The sequence below is a fragment of the Rousettus aegyptiacus genome, unplaced genomic scaffold, assembly GCF_014176215.1.
Source record: "Rousettus aegyptiacus isolate mRouAeg1 unplaced genomic scaffold, mRouAeg1.p scaffold_m13_p_1, whole genome shotgun sequence".
Classification (NCBI taxonomy): domain Eukaryota; kingdom Metazoa; phylum Chordata; class Mammalia; order Chiroptera; family Pteropodidae; genus Rousettus; species Rousettus aegyptiacus.
In genome coordinates this window covers 25,172,619-25,197,015 of record NW_023416284.1, presented here as the reverse complement: position 1 = coordinate 25,197,015, position 24,397 = coordinate 25,172,619, and the positions used below count along the sequence as shown (strand labels likewise).

Here is a 24,397-nt window from a genome sequence, read left to right as displayed (position 1 = left end):
TCTTGGTCTGGGAATCTAACTACCAATTATAACCTTGTTTCAATGAGGAGATGTGTTTTGAATTCTAAATGCCTTCCGAATGACTTTCTGGAATACTCATTACTTGGGAATGATCTACATTCAGTGAATTACTTCTGGTGGGATGCTGGAAATAAACACAGCTTAGAATTTCTTCCATTGGTTTTCCTTAAAAATAGTTGGATTTATTAAGCACCTTTTGCAGCCAGATCCTTGTCAGCTCCCTGAGATCGCCCAATGAGCTCTTCTCCACGGCGCTTCAGGGCCTCGAAGGACGGCTGCAGTTTTTCTAGCTCCATGGTTGCACTCTTATTGTCACTGATGCACTCTCTGATCTTCTCTACTTCAGCTGGGATCAGTGGTGGCATACGCAGGCGAGAGGAAAGATTCTCCAGAGTCTCCAACATGGGCTCAATTTTATCATGGAACTAAACAAATGCCAGACCATTAGCCATCACAGCAATACTTCGTCATACTTTTGGGGGAAATGTTAGGGGAGATAACACCAAGGTATAAATCTACTTCTATTTAGGATGACCTACACACAGCCACGCCCAGTGGATGTTGTGTTCGGCTCAGGAACTGTTTTGGGCACAGTACGCTAGAGCTGGCCCATCAGAAAAAGAAAGTAAATGTTTAAGAATCAAAAAGATATTAAGTAATATACTAGAAATGTGATGAGAAAGGGACAAGACTATGAAACTGGTGAGAGTCAGTGTGTCAACATCTCAGATGACAGTTGCATGCAACAGATTAGATCAACAAGTTAGATGCCCTCCACCAACTATGTAAGTAGATGGGGAACTCAAATATGCTAAATAACTTAGAATTTTAAATTATCATAGCATGCAATTTAACAGCCACCATAGATAACAGTGAGAAAGGAAAATGTTGACACGATGAAAAAAAATTAAGGAAGGCCAAACCTAACCTTATTCTAAAAGAACAATTTCCTCTTTTCTGGTACTTTGAATAAAGTGACTATAATGGGAAAATTTTCATTTATAATCTGAAGCAGAGAGGGGAGAAATGGAAGCAAAATAGCTAAGCTTGCCCCCTAAAAAAGCTATCTAAAACCTACTTTGGATTCATTAATTAGAATAAGGCTTATCCACTGTAAGTGTCCTATAGGAAATATGTGGTGGGGTTTCCGTAACAAACTCACTTCCCATCACGCCTTCACTTCTAGGTTCCACCCCAAATGAAACTGGCCTAATTAACTGCACTAATAAAATTCATTCCACTGAAGTTTAGGGAAATTTCCTTATAGTCAATCCTCTCAATTTTCAGCTTCATAAGAACACTCTAATCCCAATGGGGGTGGGTACCTTACCTCTGTAATCTGTAATGGTGGGCGCGGTCAACACAACAATGAAATGTGACGATGTGGGGAAGACAGGAGCAGGCAGCAACAACACAAAGTAACACATTCCACAATGTGAGTGAGAGATGGGACGGAAGGTGGGGGGAGAAACTTGAGTAAGTACAAATATTAACCAAGAATATTGACTAAACATAGGAAATAAAATACCCAGACATGACAAAAGTACCACTCACAGTAATATATTAGTTGAAAAGTATGTAGTTACATGCTTTAAATTCCACTGCTGGTGGTTTATGCTTCTCTTTTACTCTTACGCCTCCCTACTTAAGCATCTTTCTCTGAGCTAGGAGCTAGCAAGCCAGTGGCCTCTTGAGTAGAGAACTAATGTGCTGTCTTCTAAATCTCAAAAGTAATAGGCCCAATAGTAATCTGACTTTTCTTTCTTTCTTTTTCTTTTTTTTTATGCCTTCAGCACCTGGTATTCCAAGGTGGTCTCCCATCCAAGTACTAACCAAGCCCAACCCTGCTTAGCTTCCGAGATCAGATGAGATCAGGCACATTCAGGGTGGCGTGGCTGCAGACTTAATCTGACTTTTCTTAAGGCATTTATTACTTTGAAATGAATTTATAAAGAATCATCCCTACTAAAGGATTGTCACAATATAAAGTCTTCAAGGAAAGAATCAACAGACGATATATACCAACTGAGACACGTTTAACCCTCTTGACAAGTGTCAGCATACCCATGTTCCTTGAATGAAAATGCAGACTGGCAAAGGTTCCTAGCCTCTGATAATGTATCGCCAACATGCTGGTCTAGATACTCCTGAGCATAGAAAATACCCGATACACAGACTCCTTGCTTAGACTAAAGGATAGTGGAAGGAGTTTATGACACACACGTACCTGAGCTGACTGGGAAATAGCCTCGTCCAGAGCCAGGGCCCGCTGGCGCACCTCCTCTTTTATTTGGGCATATGTGTTTTCTGCCTTCCGATATTTTTCTTCCACCATTTCTCCCTCTTCAGGATTTAGCTCCTTTAGTTGTGGGCCTATCTTTAGCAGTTTATCAATATGAGGTTTGTGTTCAGCAATGGATTCCCTTAATTGCTATGTGAAGAAATATGGATTAAAATGAGCATGTTTTTATCAGTTTATTTATTTAAATATTTGGTCAGAGTTCACGCCAATTTTGGGAGGAACAAAATGAATTACTAAACACCAGCAAGTCCCAGCATTTCATCATTTATCGAGAGGGAAAAAAGCATCTAAGTCTTGGGCTCTGGACACTACCTGATTCTCTAACTGTTAAAAGCCAGTGATGTCTCATTGCCCAGGGAGTGTTCCCAGACGTATCCTCTCTCACTTTCACCCTCCCATATAAGTTTATCCCATCATCTTCTGTACTCATAAACACTTATGCACACTAACAGTAATTTCTATGGTTTAATACCTGTACCCTCCCCAGGCTGAGAGACACTAAGCAGGACGAGCCACAAATAGCAACATTTCTGGTATTCCAATCACTCCTTGACTTTACTGCTGACTATTTCTAGTTTACAACTTTCCACTTATAGGAATACAGAGATAGGAATAAGCACAGGCCATGAACAAATAATATAAGCATTAAAAAGTATCTTTATACAGTGGTAATAGCATTTGTTGAAGTATCTACAAACTTCTCTTTCATCTCAACTATATGCAGCAAATGCTTTCTGACATTCCTTCATGGCTCTCACTCCAGCTGGGGCCTAACTGAATGGAAAGAGCCACTCAACTACACCCCAAGTCTAACATCACCCTATTGTCACTGGAAAGATGTTAAATTCTCTAGATGTTTACTTAGTTCTTTGTTTACTTCTGCAATATCCAGGTTCCTGGTATTTCCAAAAAATGTTCTTTAACTGATTCATATTAAAGGACAAAGGAAATAATTCAGATATGTATTTTTATTGTGTAAAGAAATTCTAACCAATTAAGCATTTTATAACATAGACCTCAACACTCAGTAGGGACTAGTAAATGTTTTTTAATAGATTGTGGAGCCCATTTTCAGTTCTGCAGTTAAATAAAACTCAGCATGCTCCTCACCCTCATTTCCTCTTGCTGTTGCCTGAGCTGCTCATGATCAATAGCAGGAGGAGGTAACTGTGCTATTAGTGCCCGAGTTTCTTCAATCCAGGGGCTGAGCTCCTCATAAGTTTCCCAAAATTGGTTCACCAAGACCTGTGCCCGCTCTAGACGGGCATAACGCTCCGAATTGAGTAGACTAACATCTTCGTATTGCTGTATTAGAGACTCTGTCTTTTCCTATGAACAGAAGAATATTACTATTATGAACTCTTCTAGGAAAAAATGTAGGTATATATACATTAAAAAGTCTAAAGGACAATATGATTTCACTCATATGTGGGATATAAAACTGAAAGCAATAAACAAAGATGACAAACAGACTCATGGATAAGAATAGTAGATTAGTGGTTACCAGAGGGAAGGGGTGGGGGAGGTAGACAGGAGTAAAAAGGGTCAAATATTTGGTGATGGAAGGAAATTTAACTTTGGGTGGCAAACACACAACGCAATATATATATATGACATGCTATTGATCTGTATGCTTAAAATTTATTTGATTTTATTAATTGATGTCACTCAATAACTTTTAGTTAAAAAAAGTCTAAAAGAATATATAAATATTTAAAAATATAGAAAAATCTATCATAGAATCTTGAAAGGTAACTCATGTACTGAGAATAAGTAGTAATTTCTCTATTATAAAAAAGATGGATTTGTAACATGTTTCACATTACATAGTACAGCTGTTTAGACATTTGTGAAGACAAGGTTAGGAGTCTGAACTTCCCAGAACATCGCTTATGACTTTAGTACCACCATTAGTAATAGAGAAAAAAAACCTTCTTAAACTATAATTTCACAATTGTACTTCTAATTCACCATCAAGACAAGACTATAGTGAATTAATAAATGCAATTTACCTGTAATACGGCTTTTTGCTCCTCTCCACATGTGCCAAAGATTTCACCACGATGACTAAAGAGTTCATCCATTGAATCTTTGTGTCGAATGATGTCAATGGAGAAAGCCTTTGAAAAGTAAGCTACAGTTAAGAAGAGGACCCCAAGCCTGAGTCAGTGAAAAGTTAGATATAACCTATGAAAAGTTCTTTGCTTTAATAAAGCCACATCAAAATTATTCTTATAAAGTTTGACACTTTGCCCACCCACACATCTTCAGTGTTTATCTTTTAGTAGCTAACAAAAACATCTTTCCTCCTGAAAATCATCCAGAAAATTATTAACCTTTCCTAGATTAGTGAGCCTATTACTCCCTTTTCATAAAGCAAAAAAAATCTCTTCCTCATCCTAACCAAATATAAAATCAATCTCTATCCATACCATGACATTGAATCATTCCACTTGACTTGAAACTCTTCTAGTCACTCTAAGAGACTGATGATTATACTAGCTCGGGACACAGTGGATGTGTCATTGTTATACTTACCTTCTGTACCTGCAGCTGAGCTGTGGTCTGGTCCTGTTCCAGGCGAATTGGACCCAGTGCCATCAATTTCCGTTTTGTTTCAGCAACCCAAGCTAATTCTGCATCAGCAGCTTGCTCATACTAATAGACATATTGAAGGAAAATGAACATATTATATATGCAGTCAGGGTCTACCTTCTTGGAATTCTAATTTATTCAACACAGAAAAGCCTGGATTTTCAATGACACAGTTTATATCTCACAAAGTAAAGCCAAAACTAGGAGAATGTCATAAAATCACAAGTCAAGATGAAAACAATTTAGAACCAATTATACTTTGACATATATGAGTTGATCCTATTTCAACTTTTTTAAAAGATGTTAGAGAACCCAGTTAGTGGTCCTACAGCTAGCAACGATAATGGAAACTGACATCTTAAAAAGAAATATACTTCTAATCAGAGTTTTTTATGAGGCTGTGCTCTTTCTGCCAATCCTCTTTCCTACTCATACACTGAATAGTAGGTTTTAGTCATGTTTAAATATAAACTTAACATAGCAGCAGACAGCTAAAACAAGTGAACTTGAAAGCCCCAAATTCCAAAAGAACATCAAATCTTTAAACAGTTATGCAGTAACAAAAGAAAACTAAGAACATGTTCTAATGTGACTGCCATTTAATGAGGGTCCCTCAATCTTTTATTGCTTCCTCTGCCAAACTACACTAATATTTAGAGAGGAAAGAAAGCTTCTCCCAAGCACAGTAAGTTTCATACTGAATTCTGGCCAAGATTAGGGTTATCAATAGACACACTAGGGATGCAATTAGATCAGAACAAACTTCTATGTGGTTCACAAACCATTTGCTTATCATTACAAACCCAAAGAGTTGTATTATTTTTTTGAACCATAGCACATTAATAGGTGCATATCCAGATACAAAGAAAAGTAAATAACTTTTTCAAGAAAGCAGGAAGAAAAAAGATCAAGGGAAATACGACACCTGTGTTTACTGGGAGGGTTCTATTTTGGATGGCTTTGCTATTTTGGTTAGCATATTTGATGGTAATTATAGTTTTTGATTCCTTCCCCCCTTCCATCTGATATTAAAACTGTTGATTATATCAAACTAAGATTGTAATGCACTTGGATGTTTTGGGTCTAGATATTATATACTCCCATAACCACCTGTCTCTTAGCAGGGCATTAGCTAAGAAGAGGGCCTGCATAGACCTCAAGTTCTCCACTCAAAGGGATCAAGTATTTTGGGTCAAACTTGGAGCCATCTTCACATACCTTTATCCAATCACGTCTCATCACTGAAATAATCTGTTGCATCAGATTTACCTTGATCTCATTTTTCCTATTCCTGAGGCTATATTTTCATAGTTTTGTACATTTCACACAATCTACACTGTCTAAAAAAAATCAATGCATACGTGTTTATAAACATTACCTGTTGTGACCTCTGAATAGCAGCATCAATTTCATCCACTCTCTGTCCAACAGTATCACTGACTAGCTTGTACTGCTCGTTGGCATCAGACACAAGTTTATCCAGCCCTTCTCTGGCTCTCCAGGGCACCAGCTCTAAGAGTGCACGGCTCACTTCATTCACTGTGTCCAACACCAGCCTGTGCTCCATGACCTCCTTCTTTAATTCCTAAGGAGGGAAAAAGAGTTTTCAGGCTAGACCTTGCTAAATTAAGCACATTAGCAGCTGTGCTGGATAGAAAGTGCTATCTCTGCCACACATCCCATAAGGGCTTTGACCTCCTTCCTTCACTTAATTTTTTTTTTCTGAGATTTTGCAATCATTCCAAGGCTGACTTCAGGCTTAGCTGTTGAACTATCCATAAGACTTCTTGAGCCAGACTGTCTCTGGGTAAGATAGTGCTGCTTCTTTTTTTCCTCCTTACTTCAATAGAAACGATAAATACTGCTTTACCCATAGGCATTTAACTCAATAAGTATCTAAATAGTATTTCTGTGCCTCCAGAACTACACTAGATACTGGAGGAAAATCAAATATAACCATGAAGCACTCTTCAGAGACTGACTCATAAAAGTAAATCCTATAATGTTACATATAAGTAAACCTTCCAGGAACTTGGGAGTCAATCTGTTTTCTTCTTCAGACCATAACAAGTGTTCTTATATTGGTCTGTTTTTATGTCAAATATTCTTGTCCATGAGTAAACAAGAAAGGAGGCAGGCAGAAATTTTTCGTTAGATTTAAGGTAGAGATAGTTGTTCACAAACTTAAGAATTTAAAATTAAGGTTTTAACTAAGAGGGAAACCTCTTTTCCTTTTATAGTGTGAAATGACAGCTCACCTTCTGTCTTTGCTGAAACTGGGGTATTTGCTCCCCTGTGGGAGATTGTCCTCCACTGGCTGCCAGCTCTTCCTCCACCTCCCTGAGCCACCCAGTCAGTTCTTCGTAAGTAGACTGGAACTTGGTAGCCAGCTGCCGGGCCTGCTCTAATGTTCTGAGGGCCTTGGAGCTAGTGACTGTGATGTCTGTGTAGCGAGTCTTTATTCCGTCCAGTTTCTCTTGGATAAGCAACACCTCTTCACCTGTGGGAGACCGCACACAATTTTTCATATTTAAGAGAATATGAGAGAGTCTCTGAGGATGAAGGAGTCCCTTAAATCCCTTTTTTCAAATCAAGAGCGTATATTATATATGTGCTCTCTCCCTATAACAGTGATCTCACCTAGCATCCCACACTAAGGGAGGGAAATAAACCTTTCAATCAATAAAAGGAGTCTTTTCTGAGATTATTAAGATCTGAGTTGAACTGGAGGTGTTTTTAGATGTTTTCATAACATTTCAGTGAATGCTGGCATTTGACATATTAGAGGGCAGGGGGAGTCATCATCAGATGTGAGACAACAACAAAATCTTTTAATTTTCAAAAGATTTAGCAGGAAATAAGAACCCAGGCCACCAGCCTCTTGGGGGCATATGATAACACAATCTGTGAATACTAAGCTTCTATATACAAAGAGAAATGGTAAGTGTAAGGTGCTCATTTCCCTGGATATGTAATTATATGGCCACAGAGGTGCCAAGAGATGCATTTTTTTCAAAGTACCTGTGGTTTGTTTTAGAAGAGCCTGACCATTTTTAATTGCTTGATCTACATTCTTCTTTCTATTAACAATTTCTTCATTTAAAGCCTGAAAGGAGAGAATATCATTAATCCTTAAATTATGGAATGATAAAGAGAAAGAAAGGAGACCTCTTAAAATGAAATTTAAAGTAAGGAGATGAATACCAATTTAGTTTAAACAGCAGATATTTGATTCCTTCATTATCTCTTTGGTTACACCATTAATTACTTAAAATAATTAAATCGGATACTTATAGGGAAGCTTTCCTTTGTATTGGATAGAAAAGTTTTAGGATTAAATCAGCTTTACCAATCTACTGGGACCAAACCTGGACTCAAGAAAGGTAGAGCAGAATTCAGCAAAAATGTCTACTATATCCAAAACGAAGAGTAAGACAGAAAGTTCAAAAGAAGAAAGTCAGCAAAAACGGGCAAACTGAAATTGGATCCTGGTTAAAAACTCTCAATATATGATATCAACGAAGCAGAAGAATTTGATTAAAAACAAAAAAACCCCACTTTGTCTATTTTTACCATCCCAAAAGAAATTTCATAAAAATGAAAAGGGCAAATTCTAGAAATATTTTAAGTTATAGAAATGTGATCAAACCCTGGGTACTAGTTAAGCAATCTAGTTTTATGAAAATTTCTGCTCAAATGGAAACTGAGTGATACATTATGTAATGATGTAAAACATGAGCAGGAACTGAGATGGCCCCTGACTATACTCTGGATCATCTTCTAGAATTATTCAGTTTGTTAAGTACCAGTATTTCCATGGATTCATTAGAAAACAGATTAGTTCTTAGCAACAAGTCTGTAACTATGCACTTGTATATAAAATAAAGTTGAAATGTTTGGAATAAAAAAGAAATGAGAAACATAAATTACAAAATAACTTAGTAACATAACCAATAAGAATGGAAAACATGAATACCAGGTGGTCAGCATGCTGTTTCTGTAGGACATCCTGTCTGTAATCCTTTACGGACACTGAACTGAGCTTGTCCTCAACCTCAGCCAGCCAGTTGAGCACCTCCACCTCATCCTCCCCGAACAGTCTAGCGTTAAACAGTGCTTGTTCAAGCAGGGCTGCTTTCCGACAGCACCGGTCTTGAATCTCACTGAATCGGGCCTGCAATGAGTCTAGCTTTTCTGACAGCACACCCTGTTCTGCAGAATATGTCAGGGAGGAGAGGGAGTGCCCAATTTTGACTGCCTGGTGCACATCTGTTGCATGGCTTTCTATTTCTTCCTCCAGAGCCTGGAAATCCAGATGGAAAAAATGAATAATGGAAACAAAATAAATGAAAAGTAAACACAAAACAATGAATAACAAATGATGTAATAATTAAATAATAATATAAAAAGTTTACCTACTGAAGGCAAAAATAATATAAAAATTGAGAACAAAAGCTATTTTTCTGATGGTAGCTTATTACTTATTATCTATTTTTAAGGATATGACTATTCCATTTAATAATCTGACCATATTTTAAATTAAACTTTAACCCCCCCCCCCAAAACATATCTTTTAAAATGTTGCAGGCAGTTTTGTAAATTTCTAGGATTTCTGACTCCAGTTCTTTGTTTTCATTTATCATAACTCCTTCCTACCTTGTGCCGAATGATCTGCTGCTGTATTTTGGCAGTCTGAGTGCCAACAGGTTCTGAGTTAGCAAGCTTTTTCTCTGTGACAGATAAGAAGTCAGAAATAGGCTCAGCTGTCTCATGGAATTGCTTGGCCAGAACCAGGATATCTTCCAGCTGTTTTTGCCTACACAAATATATAGCACAAGCTGCTTAAGCAAAAAGTCACATTAAGACGAATAACAGTACTATATTCAGTAAAAGACCAATCTTCACTAGGTACATTTTGAATATCGATAGTAAACAGAACACAAATACATAGACAGTACTTTGCAGTTTTAAAGGGTTTCATAAGTCTTACCTTATTTTGAGTCTGTCCTAACCTTGTAAAATAGGCAGAATAATTATCCTACTGTTGTAAAAGAGAAAAACAACCTGAAGGCTTAAAGAAAGATTTGTCCAAGACACCCAGTAAGTAGCAATAATACAATGAGTAGGAGGATCAGACCTTCTAATGCTTTCTCCTATGGAATGTAGCTCATGCATTATCTGAACATGTGACCAAAACAAAGTTTAAAAAAGTCAAAAAATCATCAATCTTCATTTCTTTCTCTCTCTGCCACCTTCGCTTTTGAGTGACGAGGAGAGTATTTGAAGGACAAAGGCAAACTATGAACTAGAACTCCCTCCCCATCTCCTCAAATCCAGTCAGGCTTCTAATAATTTCAAGCCCCAGAAAATAAAATAAGTCTGAATCCAAATTTAAGGCAAAAAATGACCTCAGACTAACTGAATTTACTAACACAAAGGGGAGAACTATGGACTTTATAGCTTACTTGGAATGTTAAATCTTATTTAATATAACATTAATACTAAGCTTAGATTTCAAGTTCCCTATAGATTAAAAGCAGCAAATTACAAGGGAGAAAGGAAGCCTGAATATTGGAGGCAGCCTGACAAGGAAGAGACAGAAAAACAACTATAGAACTGCATTAGCACCCAGATTTATAATAAAAGGCCATAATGACGACTCTGAATCATTAACAGACTAACTGCTATGTCATTTAAAAAGGCCTGGAAATGTATGATGCATTTTAGTTCAGCAAACCTTTACTGAACATTTACTTTGTGCCAGGTCTTACTGACAAATTTTTCTTAGTTTGTTTATGCCAGTCTTCAAAATACATCTTTAATACATCTAAAACATATAATCTTAAAGATTATCATTAAACTAGAATTTCATGCATTTCTTGAATGCATTTATATTTAACAGAACCACAAACTAGCTCCTAGATGCAAAAACATCTAATATTATGATAAGCTAACAGAAAAGAAATATGAAAAATTTCAATTCCAAGTATCAAAGGTGTTATTTATAAATATGAAGAGAGAAAAAAATCTGTTTCGAAAACTCATAAAATAACTAGCTGGATTGTAGGAGTCTGTGTCTGTCATTTGGAACCACGATTATGCTGCAGCAAAATAACACACAGAGGAACGAGCCTTCTAGTTCTCAGAAATTTGTGGAGGAGCTGAGGCTCATTTCCTGAAGTTATTCTGGTTATGAGGATCATCTCTAAGAACGTACCCCTCTCCCTCTTCAAAATAAAAGCCACTGAACATCTTCTAAAGCACTGTATGAATCATCAAGGAGCTTTCAGAGTATCTCAGTAATAGGCATCACAAACGGGACAAAACAAATCTTCTCTGACCCATTCCCAGAACCCCTTTGACCGTACCTGGCTGCTGCTTTGGTGAGCAGTCCAGTCCATCTACTTTCTAGACTCTCCAACTGTCCAGTGATTTTCTCTCTGTCAGCCAGCTCAGCTGACTGGGCTATTCTGCCTCCTTCTGCTTGAAGCATGTCTACTGTAGCCTTCCGATCATCTAGGAGCCGCTGGAGCAACTATTGTACACATGTTTAAAGCAAATAAAAAGTAATAACATGGAGTCACGTTAAAATCTGAAATAAGGATGAAAAAAACAAACCTCCAAATCCCTACCCCACCAAATCTTAAGCTTAATTGAATAAGAGTTTTTTTTCATCCTGAGGCAAAATCGTAAGATATACAGCACAGTCCCTACCATCCCTATAAACTTTACATATTTTTAAGTTCTTAAATGGTAAAGTGACTGTCATTATATGCCTAACAGTAAACTTACTTTGAACCAGGAGAAAAATGCACTGAAAAGAAAGTTAAGCCCCACTGCCAAAAAATAATATACAGACAGAACCTTAAACATGATACACACAATTATTTAGAATATTGCTGACCCTGAAAACACCAAAAACCTCAAGATAAAGCTGTTACTGAAACAATGAAATAAGATACCCAAACAAGTAAAATATTCAGTCTACTATATGCCACACTAAGGTAGTTGATTAAGGTAAGATGATAAAAATAAATTTCCACCTTTCTTTCCAGGATCACACAAAGTAAGTGAGGATTCTACCAAAACTCCTAAATATGCTCCTTAAACTATAAGCAAATGTGTTGCCTGCCACTCCCTGTGGCTGTTACAGTTCACTGTCCCAACATTCTCACTTACCTTCTGTTCTTGGATCTGTGCTTTCACCACTTTATACTCAGCAGATGGAGGTTTTTGATTGGCTATGAGTTCCTCAGTGTCTGCCAACCAGCTGAGCAATGGCTCCAAGGCATCTTGAAACTTCCCACAATGCAACAAAGCCTCCTGTAGTTGTGCAATTCTTTGTGCAACCTGTATCACAAACGCAGAGGCTCATTATAAGAAAGGAGAAAGTGTTTTAAATTACTACTGATCCATTTTTGTAACTACAGATTGCAACTGTTAAATTTTTATTTGCATTCAGGTTCCCTGGAAACCTTGAATTTAGATGTCTCTTTTCTATGCCCTCCATTCCCACCCCACCCCTTGCAACTTACCTTTTTATTCAGTGTGTTCCATCGAGCATTGATCTCTTCCATGTCATGTTCCAAACCCTGCACATCACAGTTTTTTCCAGCACTCTGAATCAATCCCTGGCCAAGTCCATTCACCTGCTGTAATTTCATTTGAAGAGGATCCACCTGTTCTTTCTGAAACATCTAGATAATTATAAGCCAAAGATGATTTAATCTAACGGCAATCGGACCCTTTATACCAGCAGTCCCCAACTTTTTTGGCACCAGGGACCAGTGCTCCTATGAGAATCTAATGCCTAATGATCTGAGGTGGAGCTGAAGTGGTGATTGATGCTAGCGCTAGGGAGTGGCTGCAACTAGAGATGAAGCTTCACTCTCTCACTGCTCATCTCCTGCTGTGTGGCCTGGTTCCTAACAGGCCATAGAGAGTACGGGTTTACCAGTAGCGGTCTACCGCCCTGGGGGCTAGGGACCCTTGCTCTACACCACACAGTGACTGGTTATTCTTGGGAGATTTATGATTCAACAAAGGACAGCCAAGAGTAAAAAGTGAAAACAAGTCATTTGTACAGGGAACCATCAAAGAAAAAGATGGTTTCATATTTCAATGCAGTTGCCTATGAATCAGTAATTACAGAGAGTTACAGCACTATTTAGGTCTTTAGCCCAATGACTCATGGTTTGTTTTTGTTTGCTTGTTTTTTAAAAACTGTTTGCTTAATTTTTAATTCAAAAAATCTATAGAGAAGACAGAAGCATCAGCTTCAAGGTATCATAAAAGTGTGATGTATGTCAATCCTAAAAGGGACAAACCGATACCAAATGACTACTATTTAAGATTAAAAATACCTTGGGGAATAGCTTTAACTGACCACTGAGATATGCAGTGCTCTTCTCTGACTAGGACTGATAAGTCAATTAGCCAAAACATATTAACAGTGTGAAAAATGCCAACCTCATAGCCTAAACCCCCTGTGGCCATTTAACTCCACTCTGTTCGAGGGCCACAGACCACACACAGCCAATAATCTTGAAACAGTACTCCTCTGATTACAAAGGGAAATAGGCCAGTAATGCTGGGAAGTGCCCTTAACAACTTCAGATTCATACTCTCACTAAAATGCAGATATATGTACAATATTTCAAAAGTAATGATACTGTATATCCATGTTCACAAAACAAAAATTTAAAGCAATGTAAAGAAGTGTAACGAACAATGTGCATGCTTCCACTGTAGTTAAACTCCATCATGACTTAGAAATTTCTAAAGGAAACAAGAGAATGGTGTTTTTGCCACTCTAAGGAAAAGAATGAAATGAGTATCTGTCTCTAAGATCAGACTTCTTTCAAATTATCAGAGGATAAAAATCCGCCATTCCTTTTTTTCCATAAAAAAGTTCCCTTGGTTTTAGTAAAAGAGTTGTCAATTCAGACTAAAGGATGACAGAAAATGGAAGAGGACAAAAACAAATGTAAAAAAAAAAAAAAAAAGTTTGAGTAAGACTAATTTTGGCCTATATGAGACCACAGATCACAGGAGGATTGGGAAACTGATTCTAGAAAGAATGGTCTATGGCTGGATGGATAAGTGAGTCACCAGGGAGGAAAAGCCCCAGGGAACAATGAAAAATGAAGGTTACAAAGGTAATTACCAGTGTGCTTCATTTTATACTGTAATTTGATTACACCATATTTTGTTAGGCAACACTACAAGGCATTTCAGCTAAAAATGACTGTTTCCCTAACAGGTTCCCAGAAAAAGCAAGTGCTATGATTTCAATTTATATTAAAGATGTTTCACTGCAGAAAAATCAGAGCAGAGGGACTCCCCCTGCAACTCCCATGTTCTAAGTTGCTTGGGTGCAACAAAACGGTGGTGTTAAGATGGGGGTTGGACAGGCAAAGAAAGCAGAAAGTCAAATGTACAGAGGAAAGATGCCAAGTCCACTGAGGAGCCCCCGTTTACAAATAATCAAATCCTGTCTCACACTATGGCTGACATTTACATTCTTTCTGTGCTGCTCAATATGGTAGCCACATGTGGCTATTTAAATATTAACTAAAAATTCAGTTCCTCAGCTGCACTAGCCACATTTCATGTGGTCAACAGCTACGTGTGGCTAGTGCCTACTGTATTAAGTGGCTCAGAATATCTCCAAGAAGCTCTATTGGATAGCGATATGAGATACAAATTTAAACACAGAAAAGTAAAATGTATTTAAATAGCTTAATAATCTCTTTCACATAGTAGAGTTAATTTTTTTTTTTTAATTTGGATTTACTGTTTATGAACATTTCCTATAGAAGCATTAGATTTCTTTGGTTACCACCTCCAGCCTAGGGATTGTACATTGACAGGGAATGTGTACTGACATATTTTCTCATAAGTTTAAAAATATATGAAAGCAACTCTAAATACATACTATCTAAATATTTATTTTGAACACAAGTGAACAGAATGTTAGAGAAAGTAAATCTGAAAACACCTGCTGCTTTCTTTCAACTCTCAAATAAAACTATTTTGCAAACCCAGTGCTTTAGAGACATTAAAATTCTGACTCCTTAGTATTACAAAGGGACTGTGCCATGCTCTTAACTAACCAGTGCTGGCAGACATTTCCCAGAGCAAAATACTAGTAAAAATCATTGCAAGGATATAAGATACAAAAGGAACATAAAACAGAAAATTTTGCAAAAAACTTCTTAAAACACTTTTATCTTTGGTAATTTCACATTCTCCCAGTTTTCATCCTGACTGATCCTTTTTTGACGCCCTTTGCTCTCTTCCTCTTTCTCTCCTAGACTGCCAAATGTCAGTCTCTGGGGGCAGGGAAAAGGCCCTCTTCTCAGGCCACACTCTTCTAGGCAATTCCATCCATTCCTAGGGCTTTCAGTGTTAACCATGATAAATGCTTACTTATGTCACTAAAACTGTATATCCAACTACTTTAGTACTGCCAAACAAATGAATCACAGGCATCTCGAACCTAACCCATTCCAGTATCAAACAGTACTTCCTATTTTCCTCTCTTTCCAAACCTATTCTTCCCTAAATCAACTACTTACTACAGTACCCATCCGCTCAGTTGTAAAAACCAGAACCTAGAATCCATCCTTGATATCTTCCTCACCCTCCTTCTGAACATAAAAGCCACTATTAAGTCTTGTTGATTCTACCTCCAAAATATTTCTTGAATCCAAACATATCTACTTAAATCCCTCTAGTCCAAGCCACCTGGACAATTGCAGTAACCTAGCAGAACTCTCTACTCTTTGATCCCCTAAATCCATTCTACACAGAGTAGACAGTGTAGTGTGATTTTTTTTAAAAAAGCAAATCATTAAGTGTTCTCTGTATTTACGTCAATTATCTGTAATACAAACTAATAAGACAAATGAGCTCTATAAATACCAAATGATGTTGAGAACGTTTACTGTTAGTGTGGACTTGTTTTCTCTAAGCCGAGAGCAATTAAAAAAAAAAAAAGTAAATTAAATCATTTCACTCCCCTACCCAAAATCTTTGAATACCTTCTCAAGGTTTTTAAGGTACAGATCCTTTTGAGGACATCTTTCTCAGTCCCTGCATCATCTGGCCCCCTGCTTACCTCTCCAGATTTACTTCAAGGCACTCTTCTGGAACCGTTGGTCACTGTGGTCTAGCTACTTGGCCACCTTTTAGTTCTAACATGCCAAGTTCTTCCCATGTTCCATTTCCTTTGTCTGGAATACTCTCCCCTCTGACTCTCTGCCTAAGTAACTTCTACTTATCCTTCAGGTTTTAGTTTTAAAACCCTTTCCCTGACATCACAATTGAAATTAAATATCCCTATAATTTGTTTTCATGGCCTTTATTTTTTATTCAATACATTTACCATAATTTGTAACTACATATTTGTGTCATTTTTGCTTAATGTCTGCCTCACCCACTGTAAGTTCCACAAAGGTAGGGACCATGCCAAATCTATTCACTGCAGGAGCCCCAGTATCTGGCACAGAGTAGGTACTCAATAAATATTAATCCAGCAAATAAACAAGTCCTTGTATAGAAATGGTGTTATTGAAAGCAAACAAATTCACGAAGGTTCTGCTTATTAGCTGAGGATTCAAACCTAATTTTTGCTTAAAAAGACTTCTTTTTCCGGCATATTTTAATTTTATAGAATCCTTATTTTATACAAAAGGTTTTTTTCTTCCATGGTGATTGGAAACAAGAGTAAGGAAGTCTATAAATGAGAAGAGCGTTTAAATAACCACAGCTTGCTCTCAGTGGGCCTAGACTTCCACTATAGAAATAGCAAACAAATTCTGACATTTTGCTTCTTCTACCAAACTCTCTTATTATTAGAAAGCTTATATCTATTTAACCATGCATACATGTGTACATTTATACATAGATACACACACACAGAGGATCTAAAAGAGATCATTCCAAATCACATTCTGGATATAATTACTTGTTAAGTTCTAAGTGTTTATGTATAAAAATGACAGGTTCAATTGCCTCTATGGACCCTTTTGGAAGAAATTAAATCCATACATTTTCTAATATTGGAAAAACTTTTTTTCTTCAATAATATTTCATCAATTGAGCAAAATCTGATACTCATGTTACGTCTATAACGATATTTGTCTTGTTTACATAAATATTTTCAAAATAGACTTTGTACATTCTTTTAGGTTAACAGTCCTGACTGTGGCTATGGCTTACATTTCTCCTTTCATACACAGGCATCTTGCTTCTATATACTTCATAAAGTAGCCACATTTCAATAATGATGGACTGATTACTCTGCTGCTGGCCTACTATTTCCTTTTCCTGTCATTTATATCAAGCAATATGTCTTAAAATGACCACCTCCTGTAGTTGTAAGAATACTTAAATATTACCTAGCCTCATCTACTCATTTTTCAAATAGGGAAGCAGAGGTCCTGGAGACTGAAAGTAAGGGGCTTTCCTGAATTTTTTTTCTTTATGAATATTTGATTGACTCCTTATAAATTTAATTCCTATATTTCACTGATGATTGCTGTGGTCTTTATACTAGAAATACTCTGTATGATCAAGAATGCCCATGACTTTGGACAGGTTACTGGGATCTTGGTGTCAGTCCCAAATTTGCTAAAATTCAGAAAACTGAATCAAATCCATCAATATGAAAGGTGATACATTCTAATTTGATGGGATGCTACAATTCTAAATAACTGGTGAAACCCAAGGTGGAAGGAGGAAGATCTGTGGCAAAATTAGCAGCGTATGGACCACAAGCAAATGCCTTTTCGTTGCTGGCAACGGCCTGTTTAAGTGGTGCTCTAGCTGGCTAAAGCTGCCCTGAAAAGCTCTGCAATGGGGTGATGAGAGAACCCATCTGTCTTTTAGCATCCACGGATATTCAGGAGACTGACATTCATCCAGGGAGCCAGTCAACAGTGAATGCCTACTACAAGGAAGATATCGTTTCGGGTCCTAGGGATGGTGTACAACCAAAACCAATTTTGTACTCAGTAATCCCTAACTACTAGATTAAACTTCTAACTCTTATACGCTCCACTCCTTACCACTGACCAAAGGACATGGGAGCAGTGAACTACAGAAAGATGATCTCAAAATCCTTTCACTAGGAGTGCTCAAGGATGTGGACACTGTTCCCAACAGCTTCCTAACACAGTCTGTTCTCTAAGAATCTCAGAATGAGGAGCTAAGAGAGACCCAGGAGAACACTAAGCCCAAGTCCCTTATTTCATACATTAAGAAACAAGAGGTACAGGAAAGTGACTTGGCTCAGGCCACAAAGTTTTACAAGATGACTAAAATACCTTTTTCATAAACATTATTATGCCTTATTCAGGCTTTAAGAAACAGGTTTGTATTAAAAAGCTGTTATTCACAGATCTGTATACTGCTTTCAATCTGCTTTGGTGAATTCTTTCAACTAACTAACATAACTATTCGAAAGGAGGAGACAGATATTGACAGTAATTGAAAAGGGTTATCTCATTTTGTCCTTACAAATGAGGAAATTGGAGACTCAGAAAATCGAATTTTCCCAGAATGGTTAAATATCCCAGGTCCTAGCCCAAAGTCTACACTCTGGCCTCTACCTGACTATTGACCTTACTGATCAATTAGAAGTCTCTTGATTTAGGAAAGAAAATGCTCACTGTAATTTTCAAAAGCAGAATCATTATCTCCTTCTAATAATCTTTGCCAAAATGTAAACCAATAACTGTTTACTTTCCTGTTTTCCTTGGGCTTGGGTTATCACTGAATAAAAAATGGAATATGAATTCTCAAGTTTGTGCCAGATGAAAGTAAGGCATATTCTCTCCATTCCCCAATAAACTCAATAGAAAGACCAGAAAAGCCCAGGCATTCCAAAGAGAAATAAAGTATTCTGTGCCCTTTGTAATCACCACCAAGTCTGAGAACTTGCAAACCTCATTTTACTCTCCAGGTCCTTCAACAAAATGAGCAACAATTACCTCATTTGAATTTAATCCATCAGTTGCAGCCAGAGGCATTTTCCCAAGAAGCACTGTGCCAGTCACCTCTTTTATTCCAAGTCCTGGGGAATCAAGGTCCTCCTTGATCCACATTCCAGCAGGGGAATCCTCTTCTAGAACAGAAGTTCCTTCTTCTGAGATAGGCACTGAATCAGTGTGGGCAGCATCTCCCAGGAAGGGCACACCAGCAAGGAATACTTCCTCAATAACAGGCACTGCACCAGTTGCAGGTTCCTCTGGGGTGGGCACTGCAGCAGCTGGGGCTGTAGGTTCCTCTGGGGTGGGCACTGCAACAACTGGGGCTGCAGGCTCCTCTGGGGCAGACACTGCAACAGCCAGGGCTGCGGGTTCCTCTGGGGCGGACACTATAACGACTAGGGCTGCAGGTTGCTCTGGGGCAGGGATGGCAGCAGATGGAGCTGCAGGCTTCTCTGGGATGGGCACTGCAGCAGCTGGGGCTGCAGGCTCCTCCGGGGCGGGCACTGCAGCAGCTGGGGCTGCAGGCTCCTCCGGGGCGGGCACTGCAGCAGCTGGGGCTGCAGGCTCCTCCGGGGCGGGCACTGCAGCAGCTGGGGCTGCAGTCTCCTCTGGGACGGGCACTGCATTATCTGGGGCTGCCGGCAGCTCTGGGGTGGGCACTACAGCATTTGGGGTTGCAGGCTGCTCTGAGGCAGGTACTGTAGCAGTTAGAACTGCAGGCTCCTCTGGGGTGAGCACACTAACAGTTGGGGTAAAAGGCTCCTCTGAAGTAGGCACTGCAGCAGCTGGGGTGATAGAACCCTCTGGGACGTAATCCCCTGTGGTAGGCACTGCATCAGCCCCCTCTAGGGCTGATACTGCAGCAGTGGGAAAATGTGCCTCTATGGTGACCACTGAAGCAACTGGCATGTCCTCCTCTGGAAAGGGCACTGTAACAGCAGCTACAGCAGGCCCCTCTGGGTCAGGCACTGTAGCATCTAGGGCATCTTCCATGGTGGGCACTGCAGCAGTTGGGGCAGGTTTCTGTGGGATAGGTATCCATTCCTCCAAAACTGGTTCAGTATTACTAGCCTTGGTAATTTGTTCCTCCACCAAGATATTTAGCAATGAATCTGTATATCTCATTTCTGTCTCCCTTCCCTTCAACGACACCACATTCGGCTCGGTCTTTACGTCATTCATAGTTTCCTCTCTGCTATGTCTCCATCCTCCTCCCAGCAGGTGCAGATTCAGAATCTCTGACTCTGGGGATGTCCTCTGAAGTCCCTGGAAGACCTGTTCTGGGAAGTCTCTATGAAAATGTGCCAAGGCTTGGTCCTCCAAAGGCTGGGGTTCATCGCCCAGCTCTTGTGCCTCACCATGAACTCTCTCCATGGACAACAATTCACAAGGGTCCACATTTCCCAAGGAAGTTGGACTGTTATTTTCTTGATTAATAACTCCTTGCTCAGTTTTCAAATGAATTTCATCTGTTAGTAAATGTGAACCATATGATAACACCTCTACTTCAGTTCCTGAGGTAACATCTGTTAGTTTATAGTTGAAAGCAGGACTGAGGGGAACCCTCTCAACACGCTCTTCAATGTTCCCCTCAATTTGACTGCAGTCTACCTGGGACAAATTGCCATTTTCTTTGGCCAGCTCAGCTTCAGAGGCTGATAAGTTTTCTTCAGGAGAAGCCCTGTGATCAGAGCTGGGCAGTCCTCTCGGGTCCAGCTCTCCTAGAGACTCCAGATAAGCAGGGTATCTGAATTTAAGTTCCCCTGCAGTCAAGGGGCTAAAAGGCACTTTTTCACTCTTTTCCTCACTAACAGTGGAAGTGTCCCTCATAGTATCAGAGTGGTCAACAAGTTCCACAGCATTAGGCACCTGAGAATCATCCAGGGCATGAAAATATTCACAATCCAATCCAGTATCATAGTCCTTTATCCTTACAGTTAAAAGTTCTATGTGTTCCTTTTCTAAGGCAGCCCCTGGAAAATGACTAATTACCAGTGAATTTTCTGCATCCTGGGATGGGGCCGACCCTTCAAAAGAGGCTTGGTTCTCCAGCTCAACTAGAGGAGTTACTCCTTCACATGAACACTCTTTTTCAAGTTCAAGAAACATCTGCACTGAATCTGTGTCAGAAAGCTGCTCTGAATCGACAGGACCAACAGTGCATTCTAAATCGGAAACAAGACCCTCCAGCTCCTGAGCAGTTCTGTTTTTCAGCTCATCCACTACACTCTCACCTGTGACAGCGTAACTGTAATCAAGAGGTATATCCTTGAGAACAGAAGCCAAAGGGTTCTTAGCTTGCTGTAGGTCATCAGAACAATAAACCCGACCGGGAGCTAGGTGGTCAAAGGTCGAGACAGCAGCTGAGCCGTTGGCTCCATCCTCCACCAGTGCTATAGTGTTTGCTTGTTGTCTTTCTTCGAAAATATCTGCCAGACTGTTCTTCTCATCTGCTATTAGAAAAGTCTTTCTTCTCTCTGACAGTTTCTCCTCCTCCCACTCCTCCTCAGCCTCCATCATGATCCATCGCTCATCCTCCTCAAATTTTAGTTCAGACTCTGTTTTCTCTCTCAGGCTGGGGGTTATGAGAACATGCAATTCTGGATCCAGCAGCTCTTCACTCAGGCAAGGGGAGAGAGGTGGCATTTCCACAGTGCAAGCTGTGTCCCCAAGGGGGTGCTGCTTCTCACTGAAGCCTCCCTTAGTCAAACTTTTCATGGCTCTGGGCCAAGTTGCACTTGAGAATCTGTGTTCCTGCATTATATCTGTGTTACCACTTGCTGCTACAGCTTCTGATTCTAGAGGCTGGAATTCATGGGGAGAGCTCTCACTGTGTTGCTGAAATCTGAAGTCTTGGCAGTCTCCACTTAAGTTTTTCACATCCTGCACTTCTGGAACACCTATGGATCTGGACACATGTTCCAGAGTTACTGACTCTGACTGAGGTTCCCTGTGGTCGAAATGACCAGAACTTTCTGTTAATGCAGAACTGGAGTCTTTTTTCTCTTGCAAGGAAGGATTTGAAGCACCAGCTTCTGAAACTTCACTGAGAGAAGCTTCCATCCTTTCTGCAAATTCTGGGAAATTGGGTGGCATGAAGGATTTCCATGATCTCCTGTTAACATTGTCTTTGCGTTCTGCATTTGGTCGCCTTCTGGGTGGAACAGGCGCTGACTTCTGCACATCGCTGCTTAGCTTCAGTGCATCAAATATTATTCTCTCATCCAGTTTTTTGCCTTCTGGTGCTCTAGACTCAAAAACATTAGATGCTGCTCCTAACGTACCATTGCTGGATATACTACTTCCTTCCATCTTTTCCATGGTGCTCTTTGAAGTCTGATTAAGCTTTGACCCCTGGTCAATTTGTTCATTTATCCTCATTGTATCATATATAGACCGCTGTGGAACATAGCAATCCTCTATATAGCCATCCTCTTCCTCTCCTTTCCCCAGGCAGGTGGGGTTCTGCCTTAAACAGTCTGGCCTGCTGAGTGGCTTACCCATACTTTTTTAATCAAGATGAACCATCAACCTTTTAAAAGTTTTTCAAGAGTTCCCCCAAAATGCATTCTGCATAAATTAAAAACCTCTTTACATATTCATAATCTCAAACCAACTGGATTTGCCCTTTAGAAAGGCCTGCAAGACCCACTTTGAAACCATTCTGGGGGAAGTTTTAAGAGGAACAGCTTTTTCCTCACAGGCTAGCAGCCTCATAGTTGCAGGTAAGTGACCATTTAATCAACAAACATAAAATAATTCCTTGTATGGCTTCTGTTTTTAAAAGAGCACTGCTCTTTCCAATTTAGTCAATAAAAAAGAAAATCATGTGATATTGACAAGTCTTATTCAATATCTAGTTTCACTCACTTCTCTCCCAGAGTCGGAAGCAGAGGATTTACCGATTGTGTCCTTTAACAACAATGGCACAGCCCCTTAGTCTTCATGTATGGCCCAAGCTCCCAAGAATTCCTTTCATGTTATCCTCAGTTCCAGCCCTGGATAAGAAGTCCAGCTGGTCTGAATTAGCCATTCGTCCTCCCTAGTTCGGGTGTTTGCATTTGAACTGGGCTGGTAGGCGGATATTCCTGCAACTTTAAACACAGGAAGTCCTTCATTCGGGGCCAGCTTGGGGCTTCCTGTCTCCAAAACATCATGGCATTGTTGTGGCTCCCAGAACAGCCCTTCGCTGTGACCGCAAAACAAGGCGAGTGGAGCCCGGCGCCCGGCCTTTCAGAGGCCAGCAGGCTGCAGCAGCAGCCGAGGGTCTGTTGGAAGGTCTCGCTCAGCGCGGCCCACTCCCCCGCGCCATGCCACGCGCCCCAAGGGCCAAGGTCGCCTCACCACAGGCTGGCAGGTGGCTCCGGGCCGCGGCGGCCTCCGGTCCCGCGCTCAGGAAGTTAGTTTGTCCCTCCGGCAGCTGAGTCCCGCGTGCTGTGGGCGACGCCTCCCCCGCCGCCGCCAGTCCCCGGCCCGCAGCCGCCGTGCCGTGGGCTGCATGTCAAGCAGCCGCCTCTATTCTCCGCCGCCGCCGCCGCCAGTCCCGCCGTCCTCCCCGCCCGCAGCTGTCACGGTCCCGGCATGCAAACTTCTGGCTGGGAACAAAAGGCTCCGCTCGGGCCGGGCGGGGGCGAGCCCTCCTCCCTCTCGTCGCGCCGCGCGGCCCGCTCGCCCGCTGCTCGCTGGAAGTGTTAGGCTGGCGGGCGGCTCTCTCCCCCTTCCCGCACCGCCGCGCCGCCCCACCCGGGCAACCCCCCTGGAAGCCCGGGAGCGCGAAGCGGAGAGCCCAGGGGAGGAGGGCGGAGGCGGAGCCGCGGCGGAGGCAGGGAAAAGGAGCGACCCGAGCGGAGAGAGAGGGAGCGGCGGAGAGGATTGGAGACCGAGGCACCGAAGGAGGGGCTTCTGCGCGGTTCTGGGCTAGGGAGTCAGAACGCCAGGCGCTCGGCTCAGCAAGCCCACGCCCCCCCGCATCCTCCGCGCCCCCAGGCCCGAGGGAAAGCCCCGCCCCCGGGAGAGCGAGAGGAAGGGAGCTGCACTGCGCGAGTCTCGGCCGCGCCGCGCAAATCCCCTGACAAAGGAAAGCCCCGCCCTCCTCCTGCCCGTCAGGCCCCCTGTCGCCCCCGTTGGGTCCCAACCCGCCGGGCTCAGTTCCCAGTTCAAGGGCGAGCAAACCCAAAAGGGGCTATTCTGCCTCCTCCAGCTACCAGGCTCTCTGGTAAGGGCCACTCGGGGCCCCATCTGCCGGCAGGGTCGTGCTGGCTGCAGCGGGCCGCCTGCCTTGCTCTGCAGCCAAAGGCTGCCCGAGTCCCTCCAATGTCACCTTTAGCGCGCCCCTGCCGGGCCCAAGAACACTCTAGCCTTACACTCGGTACTTTCCGGGTGTCCAAAGGAATTCAGTCACGCTCAGAGACCAAGTTATTGGATAAACTCCAGGTACCTTCTCTCTCCTCCTTCCCATGTACATTAGGTTTTGGTCCATTTT

General features: G+C 40.9%; 2 protein-coding genes and 1 non-coding gene across 36 annotated transcripts in view; all 3 read right to left on the bottom strand.

Moving 5' to 3' along the window:
* The window catches only part of MACF1 (microtubule actin crosslinking factor 1), a 293,808-nt gene that overhangs the window by 36,048 nt on the left and 233,363 nt on the right, over nt 1–24,397 (bottom strand). For 18 of the 34 annotated variants that reach the window (XM_036232126.1, XM_016157363.2, XM_036232113.1 and 15 more), the window contains 14 exons: nt 12,454–12,615; nt 12,098–12,268; nt 11,287–11,453; nt 9,575–9,734; nt 8,895–9,221; nt 7,940–8,024; nt 7,177–7,418; nt 6,297–6,503; nt 4,862–4,981; nt 4,336–4,443; nt 3,434–3,652; nt 2,249–2,452; nt 1,352–1,360; nt 215–446 (listed from right to left, as the gene is read on the bottom strand). In XM_036232126.1, coding sequence (XP_036088019.1) covers nt 215–446; nt 1,352–1,360; nt 2,249–2,452; nt 3,434–3,652; nt 4,336–4,443; nt 4,862–4,981; nt 6,297–6,503; nt 7,177–7,418; nt 7,940–8,024; nt 8,895–9,221; nt 9,575–9,734; nt 11,287–11,453; nt 12,098–12,268; nt 12,454–12,615 — 2,413 coding nt within the window. The remainder of the gene's footprint in view (nt 1–214; nt 447–1,351; nt 1,361–2,248; nt 2,453–3,433; nt 3,653–4,335; nt 4,444–4,861; nt 4,982–6,296; nt 6,504–7,176; nt 7,419–7,939; nt 8,025–8,894; nt 9,222–9,574; nt 9,735–11,286; nt 11,454–12,097; nt 12,269–12,453; nt 12,616–24,397) is intronic. The other 16 variants (XM_036232157.1, XM_036232118.1, XM_036232125.1 and 13 more) reach the window with 3 other exon arrangements.
* Nucleotides 1,806–1,924, bottom strand: LOC118606678. Its single transcript, XR_004952575.1, has one exon. It is a non-coding gene; the product is annotated as a 5S ribosomal RNA (ribosomal RNA).
* On the bottom strand, nt 12,622–23,895 carry KIAA0754 (KIAA0754 ortholog). The gene has a single exon (XM_036232237.1). The coding sequence runs from the start codon at nt 22,417–22,419 to the stop codon at nt 18,877–18,879; it is 3,543 nt and encodes a 1,180-aa protein (XP_036088130.1). The 5' UTR covers nt 22,420–23,895; the 3' UTR covers nt 12,622–18,876.

Bases quoted from the DNA above. Each gene is read 5' to 3' on its own strand.
- KIAA0754 (XM_036232237.1), bottom strand. From the start codon at position 22,419: ATGGGTAAGCCACTCAGCAGGCCAGACTGTTTAAGGCAGAACCCCACC.